Below are 23,949 nucleotides of genomic sequence, written 5' to 3'. Positions count from 1 at the left end.
CCAATCACAAACAACTGAAGATTGGTGATCAATAGGTGGCGCCCTTTATTTATTTCCTAGAAATGTTTGTGCAGAAACGACGTACATGTAATACTATAGGTAAGTCATGTGCCGAGAGATCATCGATGACATTTCGTTTTACCTCAAGTTGATCGTACTATTGGAGGTAGAAGTAGATGAAACATGTAGGCCTACTTCGTTGATGTGGTGAGACTTTACTGAGCTTTTGTAAGAACAAGTCATAACGATTGTAAAGCTCGATGAAAAGATACAGGACATTCAAGTTAGTTTACAATTACACTTCAACTTTATTATTGTTATTAAATATTTATAATGTATTTATTTATTTTTTAGTAATTTTTATGAACCCTCATCCCAGCAGTAAAGTGTTAGGAAAAAAGTTAGTTGGACCATAGAGCGAGGTTTTCGTTGGACTTGTTGTTGTTCATATTTAAAATAAATATTTAAAAAGAAATGTAGACCTCGCTATTCAGAGTATTCCTGACAAAGTGATTGGATACTCGGTTTTTTACATACTTACTATAAAAAATATATGTATTTAACTATTTTGTCTGTTGTTCAGTGTTGATATGAGGTTTCGTTTGGCTATTCGTTTCGTTCGGCTATCATCTCCACAAACGACACGGGAAGACGATAGCAGAACAAACCTCGTTGTTCTAGTTGCGATTTATAACGTAACCCTCCTGCCGTCGGCGTAGCGGGAGGCAGGAGGGTTACGTTATAAATCACAACTATCGTAGTTCTTGAAGTAAATAGTTGGGATGATCGTGACGTATTGGATGGAAGGATACGATCATCGCAACTAGTCTCCAAACCCCCCCCCCCCCTCCCCTACTTCTAGAAACTATATAAGGCTTGTTTTTCTTAGAAGTACCCCTCCCCCATTTTTGTAAATAAAAAGCAGGCCTTAACAACAACACTTGTCAGATTTTTTTGTTTAACAAAAAGTGTTCTTTTTTGCAGAGTTGTGACATATTTTATACCATCACAGACGGATGAACAAGATTTCTAGTTCTACACAAGACGCTGGGAATAGTATTGTGTAAGCAAGTTTGAATTAGTTGTTTTTGCTTGTTCAAGAATGGCCTAATTTTACTAATATACATGTAATTAAAATCTCTTCAATCACTTATTAAGTTTTCAAGTTTTGATAATGTTTTCATTAGTTTACACGTAACCCTTCCTTCTCAATGTTTTTCTTAAATGCATTTGATATTATTGTGTCATACTTTTTCTTTGTCTTATTTGAAATCAACCTCCCACTAATTATTTTCCATTATTTACCCGAATTGTTTTTTCTGTGAGATTTCTGTCTCTCACTCTCTCGCTTTATCTCTAATAACAATAACAATAATAATTGGACGATGTGTTCAGTTGTTTTCTGGAATGTTGGTGAGAAAACACAAGAGGATGTTTCTATCCTGTAATAATATTAATCACTAATAACAAATTCTTATAGCGCATTTCACAACAATCGTATCAATGCGCTTTACACTAGTACCTTGGTCATTGGGCCAATAACATTCCTTTAACCTTTCTCAGCTCCCTGGGGAGTAAATTTGTACAGCCCCAAGCTGCCGGGGCGCTCCAAAGGCTTTTTCATACACAATATCAACCTATACCCTCGCAGGTACCCTCGGTGAAGTATCTTATTCGAGGACAGAAGTGTCACGACCAGGACTCGAACCCACAGTCCGGTGACTTAACCACTAGAAATTGACTTTTATGATTCCTCTTAACTACTTGGCCATGTCACTCTGTAGACTCTATAAAAGAGCAACCAGTAGGAGTGACCCCTGTTGACCTTAGCTATGGGGTCAATATCAATGAGGTCAACAGAACATGCAGGATTTGCAGCCCCACTGGTTAGCTTTTTAACTTTAAAGTGACTTAATTCATTCAAGTCAAGACATATTTAAAGGTTCTAGCATGCAACATGGTATTCATAGTTCAAATTTTGCCAGAAGTAGTGTTTTTTTTGTTTTTTGTTTTTTTTTACTAACTCTGTTGATTCTCTCTGCATATTTTCGGAAAGGCTATATTTTATGATTTTGTCTCAAGTGCTATTTTGTTTTGTTTTGTTTTGTAATTAAGTCATTGTGCAGCTTGTACGGTCTATCAAATGATTCCTGTACCAACAGATCAACAAACTAGCATTTTGCTTACTGCAATTCTTTTTCATTTAATCGCAGATCTGTATTTTTATGATTCCAAACTAAGCATGCTTTTACTGGACAACATTTGCTAAACACTGATTCCCTGAAAGTATTTACTTAAAATTCACTTTGGTAGCTTTTGATAGACAGACTAGCATTCGCTCAAGATTGTAAGAATACAAACAAAGAAATGCTTATCAGATTTGGAGTATTTACTAATTTTCTTGGTTAGGGCAAACTTGAAAAGGAAAAACAAAATTCAAGGATGCGAAATAGCTGGAAAACAGAAAAAGACGGTCCCCTACAGTTGTACATGTATGTATAACTGAGGAAGGAGTGTCTGAATTCAAAAATACAAACAGCTAGCCCTACGTGCCTGACTCCACCAGGAGTGTTACATAGTAACTTTCTAGATCCAGATCCAGATTTAGTACTGGTTTTAGGAACTGAAGTGATGGCCCACCATGTTAAGGATCAGAATCATTAGTGCAGTGCATTACATTAAACCACCCCGGGTTATGGTTTGCTATCTATCTCTGTATTCCTCTATGTATACCCATTTTACTTTCTTCCTCCATGCTTTACCTAAATCAATTTGAACAAAATTGCACAGTTTATTGTCTTGAAATGTATGTTTCTTTTTCCTTTTGCTTCATCTGAAAAATAACTCTTTAGCAAACTAACATTTCTGCCGTTATTTAGCACAGTGGTTCTCTTGGTTTGGATTAACTTCATCACAACAGAACAGCTTTTTGTTTACACTTTAAAACCCCACAACTGTTTGCATGCAGCCATCGAGCCTTGCCTACATGTTGTAGCTATGAGCTGCACTATGCTTCATTCTCACTCTGATGGTGACCATGATAAGGACCATCATGACCAAGCAGTGTAAGTTGAGTTTAATGCTTGTATGCATCAATGCATGAAATGGCAAAGTACATGTAGTCCATACCTTAAGTCATGAAAGTAGCTATGAAATGGCTTAGTAGTGCATGAACTTAGCTGTGATATGATGTAATGCATGAATACAAAACTTAGGTTTAAAATGGCATAGAAAATAATGCAAATAGTCAAATAAGTGAATGAATATTTAACCACTAGGAAATAGTCTGGAACCTCTGATTGCTCAGACTTGTGAAGCCAAATACAATGGTGGAAGCCTGTCCTTTCAATCGTGACCCACATATTATGTACAACAGCTCTGGATTTGGTTTACACAATAACCAGGCCGGAGGAAGGGATTTTATAATGCACGTTTTCCCAGAATCTGTCGTTCCTCTTTGTACGGGTAACACAAAGTGTATCACAGTGGGTGCATGACTGTGTACGCTACATGTACATGCTGGAATGTTCAGGCATTCATTAACGTCTGTTGTAAGTCTGACAAAAACATCTTGCACAAAAACATGTCATCCAAAGTCAAGTGGTCTGCACTGCTTCAAAGACAAGCAGTGCTTTATTCACATTGACGATTGTGTAACCCATACACCTTCCTTTCTTGCACATTGATGCTCCTACTAGGACCTGATGAAGAGTAAGGGACTAAAACAAAACTTGATGATTAAACAACACCCTTAATCCAGAACTAAACTGCTCACAAAAAGTAAGGAAACTTTTTCAATCCAGTATATTGTCTATCTTTGTATATGGTATATCATTGCAAAGCTGAACTGTTCCTCTTTAAAATGATACCACATTTGCAATGATTACATGTTGCTGGACTTGACCACGTTAATGAGAATGAGACAAACAAATCAAATGTGCCAAAATTAGCAATTTTGTGTTACTGTGTGAACAATCAAATTGACACTGTAATTCGAACAAGCAAGACAACTTACTGATCTTAATCCACTTTATTGAGACAAGTAGTTTGGTATAGAGCAAGACAACTTACTGATCTTAATACACTTTATTGATAACAAAAAGTTCAGTAACGAGTGGATGATCCGAGGGCGTTGATGACAGCCTGGCACCTTCTTCTCATGCTGCACACAAGTCTTGTGATGCGCTGATGATGAGGGATGGCAGTCCACTCCTCATTAAGGAACCTGGTTAGGTCAGCCACAGTTGATGTGTTGGTGGTTCTGGCGCGAACAGCTGGTCTCACAGATGTTCCATGGGATTCAGGTCGGGTCTGTTAGCGGGCCAATCAATCCGGTGCACCCCAACATTTTTCAGGTAGTCAGTCACCAGTAGGGCTCGATGGGGGCGAGCGTTGTCATCTTGAAAGATGGCGTTTGGTCCAAGAGTCTGTAAGTATGGGACTGCATTCGGCTGTAGAATATCTTCTTGCAAATACCCATCAAACAAGGTGTTTTTCAAGAGATGAGGGTAAATTGTGTCCGATCAGCTCACTGGTGCAAATCTTTGTGTAAACCAATAATGGTTCTAAAAGGTTGATCAGTTTGATTATTGATCATTACCTATTGACCATTCACAGACAACGATAATTTTGGCACATTTGATTTGTGACTTTGCCTCATTGTTAGTCGTGTAGCCAAGTCCAGTAACATGTAATCATTGCAAATGTGGTATCATTTTAAAGAGGAACAGTTCAGCTTTGCATTGATATATACCATTTACAAAGAGAGTATTAAATAATAACAAATATACTGGATTGAAAAAAGTTTCCTTACTTTTTGTGAGCAGTTTATTATGAAACAAATTGAATCAAATATTTTTTTCTATTGTCAGTTGGCTTGAGTTACACAATCGTACAATGGAACGAGAGAGATTGATTGACAAGCCTAACTCTAGCCACCGGTATGGTGGTCGGTCCTCTATGACTGATGATGATGATATTCTAGACATTACCACAGATTCTGATGGATCTTTCTTGGACGATCCCATCACACCTGCTGGTAGAGGAGGCAGAGGGAGTGCAGCAGACTCTGGTAAGTATGGAAGGCAATAGACCGATCCATTAAGCTCCGCCCCATTGCGTATTGACCTATCACAACCCAATGCGCAACCAAAAGTCAGACAAATAAAGTCTGACAAGCGTGTGCATATGCTTGGCGCTGCGGCAGAGTTGTGCAGAATGGCATTGGAGAGGCTCATGTTCTCGCTCACACGTGCGCCGTGGGCGGAGCCTAATGGATCGGTCTATTCAGATCAGTAGGGTCATGGCTGGGAGATAAAGGATTGAGCCCAACGCAAGGTGCTGTGTCTGACGGCCAAGACCCTGCAAGGTTTTAAAATGATATTGAAGACACTCTTTTATTTCCATTCCTATATGCCCTTCTTGCTATCAAGGGTTATACTGTGGAAAAAACTGCAAAGCTTTTCTGGCAAGAAAGAAACCAACAAATGACAGCTGACAACCAAAGACTGCTTGAACACATCCTAGATTACCATCCAGATCTATGCTCCTGCAAAGCTTTTCTGGCAAGAAAGGAACCAACAATAGACAGCTGACAACCAAAGACTGCTTGAACACATCCTAGATTACCATCCAGATCTATGCTCCTGCAAAGCTTTTCTGGCAAGAAAGAAACCAACAATAGACAGCTGACAACCAAAGACTGCTTGAACACATCCTAGATTACCATCCAGATCTATGCTCCTGCAAAGCTTTTCTGGCAAGAAAGGAACCAACAATAGACAGCTGACAACCAAAGACTGCTTGAACACATCCTAGATTACCATCCAGATCTATGCTCCTGCAAAGCTTTTCTGGCAAGAAAGGAACCAACAATAGACAGCTGACAACCAAAGACTGCTTGAACACATCCTAGATTACCATCCAGATCTATGCTCCTGCAAAGCTTTTCTGGCAAGAAAGGAACCAACAATAGACAGCTGACAACCAAAGACTGCTTGAACACATCCTAGATTACCATCCAGATCTATGCTCCTGACGATGTTAAGATGAACATTGAGATAGCCTTTACGCACATACATAATAGTTAGATATTATATAGTTTAATACTTAAAGAAGGTGTTCAACCCAAAAACACATATTTTGGAGGAGTCGGGACTATCAAGAATAATCAGGGTCTAATTTGGGGTGTAATTACCGAAAATGACTCCCTTGTTTGATATAATTTTTTTTTAACTTTGTTGACAGATTCCTTTGACGGTCTTGGAACAGCGGGTCAGTATGATGATTTTCATACCATCGACTGGGCCAGGGATATGCAGAGATATCGTAAAGAGTTCAAAGTTGTCAATCGTAGGCAGGGCGAATCATTTGGTGGTAGAATCAGAGCAGCATTCTATGCTGGGTCAGCGTGGCTTGTTGTACTGTTTGTGGGAGTTATTACTGGTAGGTTAATAGACCCTGCACCTTATTTATAGGCCTGGCGAGTAGCAAATTTTACTACTCGACTAGTCGCACCTCAAATAGTTGCGACTTTGACAATAGTGGCGACTAAATTTAAATTCCCCAAAACATTGATACATATTATTTGCCGCAGGTGCAATGTAGTAAAATTCACGCTGAACAGATTGAAGGATTGTGTCACCGACGTCTGATTGTGTTTCAGGAGTAAATTATGTTGTTGTAAATAGTCTTGAGAGACACAATTGGTTCACCAAGCAGGAAGTTGTGACTTTGTAGTAGTTGTGGCTGCTCGATTAAACAAGGAGTTTAAAAATGATAGTCGCAACTTGACTAAATCAAAAGTCATGACTTTGACACAAGTCGCACAAGTCACCCAGCCTTAATTGCAAATTAGAATGAATATTTATTGCATGTGTGAGAAGTACTGACTTGAATACCACACTACAGATGATAATTAGAATTCCTGATTTAAATTTCCACTGTAGGAATATTTGCCGGCATCATTGACATCGGTGCAACCTGGCTGAGTGATCTTAAGTTTGGTCTTTGCCGTGACGCATTCTGGTTGAACTGGGAGCAGTGTTGCTGGGCGCAGAACACCACACAGTTTGGTAACCTCAATGACATCACCTGCCCAACATGGTACCAGTGGTATGAATTCTTAGGCTTTGAGAATCAGGATGCAGGCGCTTATGTTCTTTCTTACTCTGTCTTCGTTGTCACGTCACTACTTATGGCTGCCTTTGCAGTGTTATTGGTGTTGGTGTTTGCACCGTATGCATGTGGCTCGGGTATTCCAGAGGTAAGTTATTGTTACACAGGTTGTAAGGGGCCATTATCATTAAGCTGTTTACCACTTGTCAAATTGTGTTATTTCTAAACCTCAAAATGTTGCGCTCCACTATAAGCATGATAAGGGGCCATTATTATAAAGCTGTTTACCACCTATTAATTGTTTTCCCGTCAGATTAAAACCATTCTTAGTGGTTTCATCATGAGGGGCTTCCTCGGCAAGTGGACTCTACTCATCAAAAGTATCACTATGGTCCTAGTGGTTGGGGCGGGGCTTAGTCTAGGGAAGGAGGGCCCACTAGTCCACTTAGCCTGTTGCTGTGGTAACCTGATGGCTCATATGATTCCTAAATATGCCAAGAATGAGGCCAAAAAGAGAGAGGTAAGCACAAGAATCTGATACCTCTGGCTTGTTGTCTGCCTGGTGAAAAATGTGGCTACTTTTCTTGTGTTGTGTACTTACCACATTCCGATTGAATTCTGACACACTAGGTGTAACCTCAAGGATAGTAGATGTTAAATTTGCATCGGGATAAAGAATATTAATTTTGATTTTTACCCATACACGGATGTGTGTTAGCACTGTATACTTGGTACTTTCCTGAGTTCTGTGAAAAAAATTTCAGAGGCATATTACTTGTGGGATTAGAACCCACGACCCTTGCAATTATTAATTGTACTGAGTACAGTAAGGTTCTCACTCTTGTGAAGCCGTTTCTCACACTGTTTTATACTATCAACCTCACCCCATTATTTGTTACCAAGTAAGTTTTTAAGCTAAAAATTATTTTGAGTAATTACCAATAGTGTCCACTGCCTTTAACACCAAAACTGTTGGGCTCTGGTTATTAAAATGAGAGTATTTATCCCCAGCTCTCGTCGATTCCCATTTGTACTCTTGCCTAGAGAGAAGCAATTGTGATTAAGTGCCTTGCTTTAGGCAAAAGTGTTGAGACGGTCATGAGCACATACCAGTGAAAGTACCTGTTTGATTAACATGATTGATTTGATTTAATTTGATTTGATTTGATTGTATTATTAGATGTTATCTGCAGCATCTGCAGCTGGTGTTTCGGTAGCGTTTGGAGCTCCAATCGGAGGGGTGTTATTCAGTCTGGAAGAGGTATGTAGTCATAGCAGGGTTCGATCTCACAAAGGGTTAGGACTAGTTCTAACTTGAGAGATATTAAACACATGTGGCTGGTCCAAAGTTAGGACGAGTAACTCGTCCTATCTCGAGATAAGATTAGTCTTAACTTTTTGTGAAATCCACCCCAGAGCAGACACTAGAGAAATGTGCAGTTTATCATTACTCATTAATATCATAGCTGGCCTGTAGTGTTTTTCATACACCGTCCTTTGCTGTCAATTTCTTGGTAGACCCAATTTGTCTCCAAACCTTTACTTTCTGTTCAGTCTGTAAAATCTATAAATCCTCTGAGTTTAAACACGTTGGAAGTTCAGTTGGTTTCACTCTTGACCCAAAGGTAACTACCAAATATGGAAAGGTTTTTTGTATTTTTGTGTAATCACACCATGGTCCAATTCCTGAGCTGATTTTCTTGTTTTTGTGCACGTTTCACTCTAGAAAACTTATCGTAGTAATTTATCTATTCATGTTAATTATTGCAGTGATTTCTGTTAGTGTTTTTTGTTTGCCCTCCTGTCTGTCTGTCCGTCCGTTTGTCTGTTAATGTTTTCGTCCTTTGTGTCCATCGTCTGTCTTGTTCTGTTTGGCACCCCCAAATCAAGCAAATGCTTACCGGGGATTGCCACCATTTCACTTACTCTGTCCTTGTGCTACTACTATTGTTTAGTATCATTAGCTGGTTTAATGTTAATATTTATTTTGTATGATATGGAAGTAAATGTTGAATTGAAAACAAATCACAACGTCATGAATGATACTGATGTTAATTTTCAATATTTCTTTGATTTGTCTTTTTTATTTTAGATTAGTTACTACTTTCCCTTGAAGACTCTGTGGAGATCTTTCTTCTGTGCAATGGTGGCTGCCTTTGTCTTACAATCAATCAATCCATTTGGTAACGACCACGCTGTCAGGTTCTATGTGGAGTATAACACACCCTGGTTCTTCTTTGAAATCATTCCATTCATTCTACTTGGAATATTTGGGGTGAGTCTGTTCTCGTAGATTTGTTCTTGTGGTTGAATTTGGTTAACTACATGTATATAGCTGAACAATGTTAACTGATGTTGGTTTTGCACCATGGAAATTATCTCTTGTGATTTGTGTGTGGGATTTGAGGTTGCATGTTAAAGTACTGATATGGTTTTGGTTTGTGAGATGACTATACGTTGCACTCAACCAGGTTTTTATGAGAAAAGTCATGCTCTTTGAAGGAATTAGTTTGGCATGGTAAAATTTGAATTACAGAAGAAATTATGCGAGTCATAGAGATGGAAGTACATGCAGCAAAAACAATGCTAGCACAACCAATGTCCATACAAACACTCAATGTAGAACCATTGCAATTCATATGTACACGGTACATCGAATGCACAAACAGCCAGTGCACATCTGAATCTGAATCTGTTAGTCCGCAAAGCATTCTAATGGAAACATCACACCAACATTTTGTAGAGAAGACAATAACAGAAATTCAGTTCAAAATGTTGGAGGAAAACTCCTAAAGGGGAACCCATAAAGTAAGGTAGGGACTGAAAACCCAATCCACATGTAAGGCTTTTGTCCGGAAATCCAACCAGGTTGCTCAGAGTTGAAAGACATGGGGAGAAACCACCGACATACAACCAATGCACAACCATAATGGTGCATTGACTTACACCAAATATGACCTTCCCAAAGGTTAAAGGTTAGAGTTCAATGTAAACTTTATTAAAGAGAGTTGTACTTTAACAGGGACTTTATGGAGTGGTATTCAACAAGCTGAACTTAAAATGGAGTAAACTACGCATGACGTCCAGGCTAGGATATTATCCAATAACAGAGGTAAGATTTTATAACTTGGTTATTGTTAAAATAAAAGAAGAACACAGTCTTTGTGTTATAATTTGTCACCAATTATCAGCGTGTTATGGTCAAGTTATCTGGGGCATTGTACTCAAGTTGTGGTGGCTAAAAGTTACCCTAGAATTCCGGTTTTGACACTTGTGTTTTTGAGAAAGACACTTTAATATAATTGCCTCTCATTACCCAGAACAGAAATCCTGGTCAACTAAGTTTTACTTGGTGGTTGAGCAAAGCTACTGTATAAAATATTTGGAAACCAAAATAATTGGAAAGAAATTTGAGCACTTGTTCTGTTTGATTCCTTAGGTGTTACTGGTTACCTTGGCAACAGCTCTTCTGAGTTACCCCAACCCTTATTCCAGATTGAATACAAGCCAGCTGATTGCTGCTCTCTTTAAAGAGTGTGGACCACAAGATGCTATCGGTTTCTGGTAAGACACTTAACCCTCCTACTGTTGCTACCATTTTTCAGTGTGTTGACCAACCCTTTAAAACCATTAAACTGCACTGGTTGTGTATGATGGTACAATGGTGGAAACAACTAACCATGTGCATGTGTGAACTGTGTAGATTCATTCATCACCACATAATATTAGAGGCTGTCATAGTTTGTCATAGTTTGTCAAAACCACAATGGTTTAATTTTGAATGGTCGGACAGTAAAAGGCTTAATGTTTGGTTGTTCTTCACCAATGTATTAAATCACTGCTAGTAATTTAACTAAATGAATAAACACAAACATGTTAAAGTTATACAAATCAAGTATAAATGAAATAAAGTAACTACTCAGTACTTTGTTAGCCCTGCTAAAACAATCACACAATTAATTTCGTAAGTGAATTTAATCTCTTTTCAAGATAAGTTGCATCAACCACTTGAATATATGTTTCCTTTTCAGAATCTCACACACTGGTCATCATAAACAACATCCATATTCTGACATAAATTTAATAAACTACATTCCTTTATTCACAATAACCCTCCAACCATGACTATTCAATAACCCTCCAACCATGACTATTCAATAACCCTCCAATCATGACTATTCAAGCATTTTGAAAGCCCTTTTGTTCTGACTTGATTCAGTGACTACAATCGGACGTATTCTAGAGTAGATCAGCGTTGGTACCCATCGGCATTAGCTCAGAATGGAGTGATAGATGCATTATGGCAATTACCATTAGCTATGGTCCTACAAGGAATTCTCACTATCTTCACTTTTGGAATGAAGGTAAATATGTAGGCTAAAAAAGGTTGGATCATATATGCATCCAAACTTGCAAATCTAAAATGTGACGTTCATGCTTCAACAGAATATTAATTTTGTACACACTGAAGCCGCATTCGCATTGGACTTTTGGCTCTGGTAACTTACCGGGCCGGTAAGTTAACAGCTGTTTGCAGTTGGATAAATTTGTGTCAGGTAACTTATCAAGGGCCTTTCTTAAACCTTGGCTTGGTCTCCGGCTCATCATTAGGCTCCGTGTGCTGCTTACGCAATGGAAATGTAACTATACTTCTAACCTGCATTTTCTGGAGCAGCGGGTAATGCACGCGGTGGTTTGAACATCAGCGGACCTTTTAGATAGAAGTCACGTGACAGTATTGTTAAGTTACCGGACTGGTGCGTTCGCATTTTACTTCTTGTCCCTGTTAAGTTAACATTGTTAAGTTACGGCGGCTCGAATCGGCCTGTTAAGTTAACAATGCCATTAGCACTTGGACTTAATACTGGTAAGTTGACAATTTGCATTGGTAAGTTAACCATTTTAAGTCCAATGCAAACCGGCTTAACAATAATAATAATAATAATAGTGGCCTCTTATAGAGCGCTCAGGTCCATCAGGCGTGACGCTCATGACGCTTTACAAGCAAAATATAAATACAAATAAAAACTTACACCTGTATTCAGAAACAGAAACATGCTTTCAAATATGTAGCATGCTTTGCCTCCATTGGAGGGTTTTCAAAACTTAATAAGAATGGACTGTGCTTTTCAATTCACCTTTGACCTCTCTGTAAACCCTAGGTTCCAGCAGGTTTGTTTATTCCTACCATGGCAGTGGGTGCAATAGGAGGACGTATGCTGGGTATAGCAATGGAGCAGCTAGCTGTGTAAGTAAATCCACAGGAGAAATCCACAAGTATCAGGAGATTCCATAGACAAACAAATGTACAGATTTCACTTAATATTAACAAAGTATTGACTAGATTGAATAGGTTTGGTCATAACAAGTGAAGAAGTGGTAGTTGGACGTGGTAATATTATTGGAGATGTTTGTATCCATTATAACAATAATAAAAATAGTAATAATAAAAGGGATTCATTAATTAATGCTTCCGTTGTGTTTTCTAACACGTTTCAGGTACCATCCAGACCTATGGATATTTACAGGTTGTTTTTATGATGGTAAATGTATCACACCAGGGCTGTATGCTATGGTAGGAGCGGCTGCTACACTAGGTGGAGTCACACGTATGACTAGTAAGTTATATCCACATATGTTTGTCACTGCAAAAAAATAGTAAACGGCCTGTCGTTTCGACCCTAGCAGAGTCTTTCTCAAAGGCTAAAAGACTTGGCTAGAAAGACTCTGCTAAGGTCAAAACCTCATGTCATTAACTGTTTTCTTTTGCACTTATACCGTCCATAGGTCTTTTTGGTTGTTTGGTAAGCACTTTGCAACCGCTAATTCTATTTTTTCATGTATTTTTCAGTGTGTGCTGCAAAATGCATCTGCACCAAATATCATTGCAAGTAAATAGTATGCCTTTTTTAACACTAAGTGTAACACAATGCACCAAAATGTCATTACCAGTGATCTATTCCTTGTAAGCTAAATGTAACACAAATTATATTTTTATTTTCTTCTTTCTAGTTTCCCTTGTTGTGATCATGTTTGAGCTAACTGGAGGTCTGACGTACATTGTACCATTAATGATTGCCTGTATGGTCAGTAAATGGGTTGCTGATGCATTTGGCAAGGATGGAATGTATCCTTTGGAACTTTTTGAGTCTGACAGGCATATCATTTATTGAGCATTTAGTTTGCACAAAATTGTCAGTCAAAATAAAGTTACTGTATGAAACAATTCAATTTGTTTTTACGTACATCCATGTGTATTAAACACTGTTAACTTGCCCGAGTTCTGCGAAAAACAAATCTCCACACAAATCACTTAAGTTGGATTTGAACACACAACCTTTGCATTGCTAGACCAGTGACGTCTTACCACTAGACCAGTGACGTCTTACCACTAGACCAGTGACGTCTTACCACTAGACCAGTGGCGTCTTACCACTAGACCAGTGACGTCTTACCACTAGACCAGTGACGTCTTACCACTAGACCAGTGGCGTCTTACCGCTAGACCAGTGACCATAGAGCCCGATGGCTAGATGCAGTTTGAATCCTATGTGCTGGCAGCGGGTACTGCAACGATACATGTTAGTTTTGCATCGAGTATAAAGAAAATATAGTTTGCTTTTACCCTTCGACCAATGTGTATTTAGCACTGTATACTCAGTACTTTCCCGAGTTTTGTGGAAAAAAACCTCTTCATTCAAAACTAGAAGGAAATAAATTCACTCTTTCCCCAAAAAAATTTGGTAAAAAACCCAAATATAAATTAGCTCAATATGTTTCTGGCTTTTAAGTTTTTCTTGAGAAGTTGGTAAATGTTTTGAGAGAAATAAATTGCACCAACATAAGATATTTCTATTATATTGGTATACTGCAAATCAGTTGTTTTAAAAATCTTTAACTGCTACATGTACTCAGCTATGATGGTCACATACATTTGAATGGTTACCCGTTCTTAGACAGCAAGCGTGAATTTATGCACACAACGTTAGCATCGGATGTAATGAGCCCAAGGTAAGAGTTGGTTTTCTTAGTTATGAAAATAATAAGACATTTTTAAAAATAAAATTAAGATATTCATGGTATCATATTTTTACAAAGAGCCTTACCGTTTGGACTTTCTTTAAGGCACAATTGAGATACAATATATTTATAAGGTAAGCAGACAGTCACATGGGGCACTACGTGGATTGGGTGTTCAGTCCCTGCCTGACGGCATGGGTTTTCCCTGGAAAAAAAGGATCTCTGGGGTTTTTCCTCCCACATCTAAAAAATAAACTGTCTTCCTTGTTTTCTCTCCATTGGGTTCTTGGCTAGTACTGTGGTTAAATCTGCTTTACCATGTTTACTGAGAGTCTTTTGGCTTCTCAACCAGAATAGATGAAATGAATACCTTAGCATGCCTATGCCATAGACTTCAGTAGGCTGTTTGTACTGCTCATGAACAGTGTGTAGGATGACTTATGTACATTGTAAAATACTTGATATTTTGTCTGATACAGGCGTAATGACCCACCACTTTTCACTATCACAATGGACTCAATGACAGTGGAAGAATTGGGTAAGACATTTCAAATCATTTGTCTCTAACAAGTTGTTAGAAATTTTAAAAAGTATGTCTTAGATTAGGTGAGGTTTGTCGTACCACCATGTGAAAATCTCTTTTTAGTGGTGTTGGTTCTGAGAATGTTCGATGGTTTCTTTTGTGAACCACGCTACTGAAGAAATTTGTTTTGAAGTTGCTGAAGTAGTTTATGTACTGTTGTAATTTTTCAATCTGTGTGCTACAACTACCATTCATTACCTCCTTAACCATAAAGATTTTCAATTTCTTCTAAACATGTTTTCTATTTCAGAAAACCTGACCACTGAGACTCTCTTCAATACATACCCGGTTATTATATCTAAGGATTCACAACGTCTTGTGGGAGTGGTTTATAGAAGAGAGCTAATACATGCATTGAGTAAGTAACCATCTACCTGTCTCCTCTCACTGAGACTCTCTTCAATACATACCCAGTGATTATATCTAAGGATTCACAACGTCTTGTAGGAGTGGTTTATAGAAGAGAGCTAATACATGCATTGAGTAAGTAACCATCTACCTGTCTCCTGTCACTGAGACTCTCTTCAATACATACCCAGTGATTATATCTAAGGATTCACAACGTCTTGTGGGAGTGGTTTATAGAAGAGAGCTAATACATGCATTGAGTAAGTAACCATCTACCTGTCTCCTCTCATTGAGACTCTCTTCAATACATACCCAGTGATTATATCTAAGGATTCACAACGTCTTGTAGGAGTGGTTTATAGAAGAGAGCTAATACATGCATTGAGTAAGTAACCATCTACCTGTCTCCTCTCATTGAGACTCTCTTCAATACATACCCAGTGATTATATCTAAGGATTCACAACGTCTTGTAGGAGTGGTTTATAGAAGAGAGCTAATACATGCATTGAGTAAGTAACCATCTACCTGTCTCCTGTCACTGAGACTCTCTTCAATACATACCCGGTGATTATATCTAAGGATTCACAACGTCTTGTAGGAGTGGTTTATAGAAGAGAGCTAATACATGCATTGAGTAAGTAACCATCTACCTGTCTCCTCTCATTGAGACTCTCTTCAATACATACCCAGTGATTATATCTAAGGATTCACAACGTCTTGTAGGAGTGGTTTATAGAAGAGAGCTAATACATGCATTGAGTAAGTAACCATCTACCTGTCTCCTCTCACTGAGACTCTCTTCAATACATACCCAGTGATTATATCTAAGGATTCACAACGTCTTGTGGGAGTGGTTTATAGAAGAGAGCTAATACATGCATTGAGTAAGTAACCATCTACCTGTCTCCTGTCACTGAGACTCTCTTCAATACATACCCGGTGATTATATCTAAGGATTCACAACGTCTTGTTGGAGTGGTTTATAGAAGAGAGCTAATACATGCATTGAGTAAGTAACCATCTACCTGTCTCCTGTCACTGAGACTCTCTTCAATACATACCCAGTGATTATATCTAAGGATTCACAACGTCTTGTAGGAGTGGTTTATAGAAGAGAGCTAATACATGCATTGAGTAAGTAACCATCTACCTGTCTCCTCTCATTGAGACTCTCTTCAATACATACCCAGTGATTATATCTAAGGATTTACAACGTCTTGTGGGAGTGGTTTATAGAAGAGAGCTAATACATGCATTGAGTAAGTAACCATCTACCTGTCTCCTCTCACTGAGACTCTCTTCAATACATACCCAGTGATTATATCTAAGGATTCACAACGTCTTGTAGGAGTGGTTTATAGAAGAGAGCTAATACATGCATTGAGTAAGTAACCATCTACCTGTCTCCTCTCATTGAGACTCTCTTCAATACATACCCAGTGATTATATCTAAGGATTTACAACGTCTTGTGGGAGTGGTTTATAGAAGAGAGCTAATACATGCATTGAGTAAGTAACCATCTACCTGTCTCCTCTCACTGAGACTCTCTTCAATACATACCCAGTGATTATATCTAAGGATTCACAACGTCTTGTGGGAGTGGTTTATAGAAGAGAGCTAATACATGCATTGAGTAAGTAACCATCTACCTGTCTCCTCTCATTGAGACTCTCTTCAATACATACCCAGTGATTATATCTAAGGATTCACAACGTCTTGTAGGAGTGGTTTATAGATAAGAGCTAATACATGCATTGAGTAAGTAACCATCTACCTGTCTCCTCTCATTGAGACTCTCTTCAATACATACCCAGTGATTATATCTAAGGATTCACAACGTCTTGTAGGAGTGGTTTATAGAAGAGAGCTAATACATGCATTGAGTAAGTAACCATCTACCTGTCTCCTCTCACTGAGACTCTCTTCAATACATACCCGGTGATTATATCTAAGGATTTACAACGTCTTGTGGGAGTGGTTTATAGAAGAGAGCTAATACATGCATTGAGTAAGTAACCATCTACCTGTCTCCTCTCACTGAGACTCTCTTCAATACATACCCAGTGATTATATCTAAGGATTCACAACGTCTTGTAGGAGTGGTTTATAGAAGAGAGCTAATACATGCATTGAGTAAGTAACCATCTACCTGTCTCCTCTCACTGAGACTCTCTTCAATACATACCCAGTGATTATATCTAAGGATTCACAACGTCTTGTGGGAGTGGTTTATAGAAGAGAGCTAATACATGCATTGAGTAAGTAACCATCTACCTGTCTCCTGTCACTGAGACTCTCTTCAATACATACCCGGTGATTATATCTAAGGATTCACAACGTCTTGTAGGAGTGGTTTATAGAAGAGAGCTAATACATGCATTGAGTAAGTAACCATCTACCTGTCTCCTCTCATTGAGACTCTCTTCAATACATACCCAGTGATTATATCTAAGGATTCACAACGTCTTGTGGGAGTGGTTTATAGAAGAGAGCTAATACATGCATTGAGTAAGTAACCATCTACCTGTCTCCTCTCACTGAGACTCTCTTCAATACATACCCAGTGATTATATCTAAGGATTCACAACGTCTTGTAGGAGTGGTTTATAGAAGAGAGCTAATACATGCATTGAGTAAGTAACCATCTACCTGTCTCCTGTCACTGAGACTCTCTTCAATACATACCCAGTGATTATATCTAAGGATTCACAACGTCTTGTAGGAGTGGTTTATAGAAGAGAGCTAATACATGCATTGAGTAAGTAACCATCTACCTGTCTCCTCTCATTGAGACTCTCTTCAATACATACCCAGTGATTATATCTAAGGATTTACAACGTCTTGTGGGAGTGGTTTATAGAAGAGAGCTAATACATGCATTGAGTAAGTAACCATCTACCTGTCTCCTCTCATTGAGACTCTCTTCAATACATACCCAGTGATTATATCTAAGGATTCACAACGTCTTGTAGGAGTGGTTTATAGAAGAGAGCTAATACATGCATTGAGTAAGTAACCATCTACCTGTCTCCTCTCACTGAGACTCTCTTCAATACATACCCGGTTATTATATCCAAGGATTCACAACGTCTTGTGGGAGTGGTTTATAGAAGAGAGCTAATACATGCATTGAGTAAGTAACCATCTACCTGTCTCCTCTCACTGAGACTCTCTTCAATACATACCCGGTGATTATATCTAAGGATTCACAACGTCTTGTGGGAGTGGTTTATAGAAGAGAGCTAATACATGCATTGAGTAAGTAACCATCTACCTGTCTCCTCTCACTGAGACTCTCTTCAATACATACCCGGTGATTATATCTAAGGATTCACAACGTCTTGTGGGAGTGGTTTATAGAAGAGAGCTAATACATGCATTGAGTAAGTAACCATCTACCTGTCTCCTCTCACTGAGACTCTCTTCAATACATACCCAGTGATTATATCTAAGGATTCACAACGTCTTGTGGGAGTGGTTTATAGAAGAGAGCTAATACATGCATTGAGTAAGTAACCATCTACCTGTCTCCTCTCACTGAGACTCTCTTCAATACATACCCAGTGATTATATCTAAGGATTCACAACGTCTTGTAGGAGTGGTTTATAGAAGAGAGCTAATACATGCATTGAGTAAGTAACCATCTACCTGTCTCCTCTCACTGAGACTCTCTTCAATACATACCCAGTGATTATATCTAAGGATTCACAACGTCTTGTGGGAGTGGTTTATAGAAGAGAGCTAATACATGCATTGAGTAAGTAACCATCTACCTGTCTCCTCTCACTGAGACTCTCTTCAATACATACCCAGTGATTATATCTAAGGATTCACAACGTCTTGTGGGAGTGGTTTATAGAAGAGAGCTAATACATGCATTGAGTAAGTAACCATCTACCTGTCTCCTCTCACTGAGACTCTCTTCAATACATACCCGGTGATTATATCTAAGGATTTACAACGTCTTGTGGGAGTGGTTTATAGAAGAGAGCTAATACATGCATTGAGTAAGTAACCATCTACCTGTCTCCTCTCACTGAGACTCTCTTCAATACATACCCGGTGATTATATCTAAGGATTCACAACGTCTTGTAGGAGTGGTTTATAGAAGAGAGCTAATACATGCATTGAGTAAGTAACCATCTACCTGTCTCCTCTCATTGAGACTCTCTTCAACCAATCGGAATGTTAAAACACTCTTTGTTGTTATGAATAAATGAATAACATAGTAGGACAAAGTCCTGAGGGTCCTTAAAGTCACCTGGAAATAGATTTTTTTTTCTTTCAAACATAAGAGTATATGCTTATGAACAATAAAACAATTGTTTATTCACATTCCACTCATCAAAACACATATATTAGTGACAAAAACTTTATTTTGAAAAAATACCACTTCCAGGTGACTTTAAACAGGTAGGCCGTGTGAGGTTTTAAACAAATGTTATAGACTGAGTCACTACTCTTTTATTCCCATTCATAAATGCCCTTTTTGTAATTAAATGTACATTTTCTGTAAATTAGTTATTCCTGTCATGTTGTCAGGCTCCATTTCATAAAGGCTCAAAATGCTTGTGAAACTAATTAGCTGTGCGGACGCAGGCAATCTAATGAATTGTACATTGATTATTGGTATGTATTGATTGCGGTACATGTAAAATTAGCATGACTCAAAAGGTTGTGGGGCATGCATATGTTTAAGGTTTATATCACAAGTTTAAACATGGCCACATGATCTCTTCTAGAGCAATCAAAAAGGTTTGTCGAGTGCTAAAGAGCATCGAATTCAAGTTCTGGTGATTAAGTCAAGAGTGTTGGTTCGAATCCCGGTCTTGACACTTGTGTCCTTGAGCAAGATACTTTACTATAACTGCTTCTCTTCACCCAGGGGTATAAATGGGTACCTGCGAGGGTAGAGGTTGATATTGTGTATCAAAAAACCTTTGGAGCGCCACGGCAGCTCAGGGCTGTATACTCCCCAGGGAGCTGAGAAAGATTAAAGGGATGTTATTGGCCCGATGACGCATTGATACGGTTATTGTGAAATGCGCTAAATAAGAATTTGTGTTTATTATCTATCTAGAACAAGCCAGGAAGAATAAGAGTGAAGCAGTGAGTCAGTCTAAAGTTTACTTCACTTCCCAAGTACCTAAATTTCCTGTACCAGGAATACCACCACACCTCAGCCTAGTCAACATCTTAGATGCAGTAAGTAGTTCCATGTCTTCTCTATGTTCTGTAACATCTTATTCTTTGTGCTTCTTAAATCATGAAACTTGTGCATTGATACGTAACTATCTTTGTATTGCAGGTCAGTATGGTTTATCTATCATTCAAAACCAATAGTGGATGATGTTGAATGGTCAGACAGTGGGAGGGTTGACTGTGTACTGTTTGCCTCAACATTGTTTAAAGGAACGTGTTGCCTTGGATCGGACAAGTTGGTCGTTGAAAAGCGTTTGAAACCGTTTGTTATTAAATGCAAATGGTTAGATAGATAATTTAAAAGTAGAATATAATGATCCACACAAATTTGCCTCGAAATTGCGTGGTTTTCCTTTTATTATGCGAACTAACACGGTCGGCCATTTATGGGAGTCAAAAATTTGACTCCCATAAATGGCCGTGTTAGTCAGCGAGATAAAAGGAAAACCTTGCAATTTCGAGGCATATTTGTGTAGATCACTGTATTCTACTATTAAAACATCTTTCTAACCATATACATTTCATAACAAACGGTTACAAACGCTTTTTATAGACCAACTCGACCGATCCAAAGCAACGTGTTCCTTTAACTATCATTTAAAAGCCATTTGAATGAAGCTGTGGTCAGTTAGTAAAAAGCCAATGAAAGGATGGTTTGTGACATTAATTCTTTAATAAAGTGACAAGACTCTATGTGTGCAATATTTAAGTATATTATTGATAACTCATAATTGACATTGTCCTCCACAGAGTCCGGTAACTATAACAGACCAGACGCCTATGAGTATCGTTGTGGACATGTTTGTTAAACTGGGTATAAGAACATGCCTCGTTACACATAATGGGTAAGTACAATAGTGACACACTTTACTGGAATATGTTTCTTCAATTGCAATGTACTCTTTAAATAAATCAATTCTATTGGTGGTTAGCTTAATTGTGGTCCAATTCACCTATAGCACCTTGACTACAATATATCTTGGTTGCCCCATTTTGGGTGTCAGATTCCTTGAGTGTTAATGTGTAGTGAATACTTTATGCAAAGTGTGGTTGTTTTACAAGATCACTTTAACTCCTGACAGTTAGCCATGTGTGACCTCAGTGCAAGGGCTCAATATGTTGCATTAACTCTATTGTCATCTGTTGTTATTTTTGCAGGAGATTACTTGGGATTATCAGTAAGAAAGACGTCCTACGACACAAAGCTTATCTGGATAACCAAGATCCCTTCTCAATATTCTTCCATTAATCATGTCATCCCTACTATGGAGCAGTGGAGTCTCCGCCCATGGAGCCCTACCCATGGAGCCCCATGGAGCCCTACCCATGGAGCCCACCAATGGAACCCCCCCTAAAGAGTCCTACGCATAAAACCCCCACCCCTGGTAACCTGCCCATAGCGCCCCACCCATTAAGCCCCAGCCAGGGAGCCCCACCCATGTCGTTACAGAGAGTTGTGATTTAAAAAAACACCTGTCCAACAGATTTCTCTCAGACTTCTTTCTAATTTGATCTTTTGGCATAAAATATTGGAGACATGTTTCAGCTGAGCCCATTGGCAGGATACCAAGCAAGGACATACCTAGCATGGTATTTTTAGCTGGTAAGCTGCACCTACTTATTGAAAGTTGTTACTGTTTAGCAGAGGGTTTTTCTGCAAAGCTCAGAATAAATTATATAAGAAAGTAAACATCAGAAAGATAACTTCTACATAAACTCAGTTCAATTGAAGTGAACCAGTTTGAATTATGTTTAGATTCCAATTGTACTTCTGCAAATGCTTAAAATGTGTGTATTGTTTTCCCGCTGAAAATCTCAGGGTTTTAATTGCAACTGGATAAGATTGCTGCATTATTAGTAAAGTGAAGTGTGATTTTAACTCATTGAAAACACAAAGTTATAGACAAGTCAAATGTTTGACAAAGAGAGTGCTAAATTTTGGTCAGCAAGACACTTCACTGTGCAAATGAGAAGGTTTACATGTATCATATACAGGTTGTAATTAAACAGAAAAACAACCAAACAGGTTTTTAGTTTAGCCCCTTCCTTGAAGTTGATATTAGGAAAAAAATGCAATATAAAATGTAAATATTTTGCGCTGTCTTCCCTTAAGCTGTGTATAAATTGCCGCATGGGAACCAAAGGTCTGTGCTAATACTGTTCAAATTGAATTGGCCACACTTCACACAGCCAAGTTCAAAGCAGAAGTATACTTGAATAAACAAGATTAAATACAAAATTTTCAAACAATATTTTGAAAAACAATAAAGTAACCGTTAAAACAAAGACAAAAATATACTAACAAAATGCATATACACAGGACTTGAACATGACATATTTCTTTCATATTGAAAAGAAACACCAGGTGTGTTCCATTTTTCAGTCAGATTTCTAGAGATATTTTTTGTAAGAAATGAACTTTGTATGTGTATGTTGGAAATAGTGTAAGTCGATGGAAAAATGGAAATTTGTTTCTTCGTATTTATGAGGGAATGATGTCATTAACATGGTTTATTGATACTAATAATATGGGCTCAAACATTACTTAAAGATAACAGTACTACATTTACAGTTTAGTTGTTTTGTATCTAGTTAGGGTTGAATCGATTATTATCACAATAGACAGTGAGTTGAAAGCAAAACGAAATAAAAGCCCACCCAGAATAATTATCAAGATATGTACATGTTATGTTGAGTGCTGTGGGTTATGTTGGGTAAATAAATAACTACACTGTAATAAACTAAATAACTACATGTACTCCAGAAGAAACAAATACCAAATACATTCACTATTTCTGATCTGCTAAGCTGGATCAGGAATATGGTGTTTATTTAGAGAATTATTCAGTGTTGTGACTTTAAAAACAATATGTATAAATAAGCAAAGTTAAATAATCTTAATTACCATGAGCAATGTGTTATTTTGTTTTGGAATGCAGTCTGTAAATTAAAGTTATCAAAATTAAAATGGTTTTAATTTCAGTTAAAAGAGGCCAATGTATGAAAACATGTTTGGTTTTCTTATTGCATTAGTCAGTAACTTGAAAGGGGAATCCAGTGGTCGATCTAAATGTGTATAAAGCGTTTTAAAGATGTACACTTCGTTGACCTAATAACTTATGAAATGCCAACAGAACAGAGTCCACTGTTATAGTTATGTTTCTTGGGAAGTTATCTGGACGTGAAAACCAATTAGGATACTGCATTTACTGTACTACTCCATTGACCTCCGTGTGTCATGGTCAGGTTTTTGCCCTTAGTTTTAATATGGGTCAGATGTTTCCCATTCTGAGCTGACCGGACATCACGAGGTCAACCCATTTTGGTTACTGTTTTTTCTTCTGTTTTGTTATTTTTAGATTTATGCCGACCTTGTCCCCAGATGAATGTTTTTCATCCGGTCGTTCTCATAATGGAGCTAGCTATAGCTTCTGGTGACCTAGTCTTACCACCGCAGTGGATGGGGCTGGTATAAAGGGGTGTAAAGAGATGGGTCAGCTAGTGAAATTAAATGAATTTTTGCTGAAATTGGCCGGACCCTAAATTTTTGTTTCTGTCCATGTGGTAACACTGCGTTGGTATGAAACTAAAATTAAAATTCAACTTTTCAACGTCAACATTTATAATCCGTTAAAAAGAAAAGAAAAAAAAACACTTGAAGAAGAGAAAGGTCACA

General features: G+C 38.1%; 1 protein-coding gene across 6 annotated transcripts; it reads left to right on the top strand.

Annotated features, from left to right (window-relative positions):
* The first annotated feature begins 90 nt into the window (after positions 1-90).
* Positions 91-23,372, top strand: LOC139936053 (H(+)/Cl(-) exchange transporter 5-like). Of its 6 annotated transcripts, XM_071930774.1 has the most exons (20): positions 91-283; positions 985-1,063; positions 4,872-5,071; positions 6,247-6,444; positions 6,948-7,264; positions 7,430-7,636; positions 8,297-8,377; positions 9,209-9,391; positions 10,139-10,228; positions 10,556-10,680; positions 11,336-11,480; positions 12,279-12,364; positions 12,616-12,734; positions 13,129-13,243; positions 14,032-14,127; positions 14,616-14,674; positions 14,970-15,077; positions 20,152-20,276; positions 21,024-21,118; positions 21,432-23,372. In XM_071930774.1, the coding sequence occupies exons 2-20, from the start codon at positions 1,017-1,019 to the stop codon at positions 21,520-21,522; spliced, it is 2,487 nt and encodes an 828-aa protein (XP_071786875.1). In that variant the 5' UTR covers positions 91-283; positions 985-1,016; the 3' UTR covers positions 21,523-23,372. The 6 variants fall into 6 exon arrangements, with proteins under 6 accessions (XP_071786875.1, XP_071786870.1, XP_071786871.1 ...); XM_071930769.1 differs by lacking the exons at positions 20,152-20,276; positions 21,024-21,118; positions 21,432-23,372 and adding an exon at positions 2,880-3,065 and having other exon boundaries at positions 91-207; positions 14,970-15,096; XM_071930770.1 differs by lacking the exons at positions 20,152-20,276; positions 21,024-21,118; positions 21,432-23,372 and adding an exon at positions 2,969-3,065 and having other exon boundaries at positions 14,970-15,096.
* The last annotated feature ends 577 nt before the right edge of the window (positions 23,373-23,949 follow it).

This window comes from Asterias amurensis, chromosome 4, assembly GCF_032118995.1.
Source record: "Asterias amurensis chromosome 4, ASM3211899v1".
Taxonomy (NCBI): domain Eukaryota; kingdom Metazoa; phylum Echinodermata; class Asteroidea; order Forcipulatida; family Asteriidae; genus Asterias; species Asterias amurensis.
The sequence above is the reverse complement of the archived record's forward strand: the minus strand, read 5'-3'. Positions and strand labels throughout refer to the sequence as shown.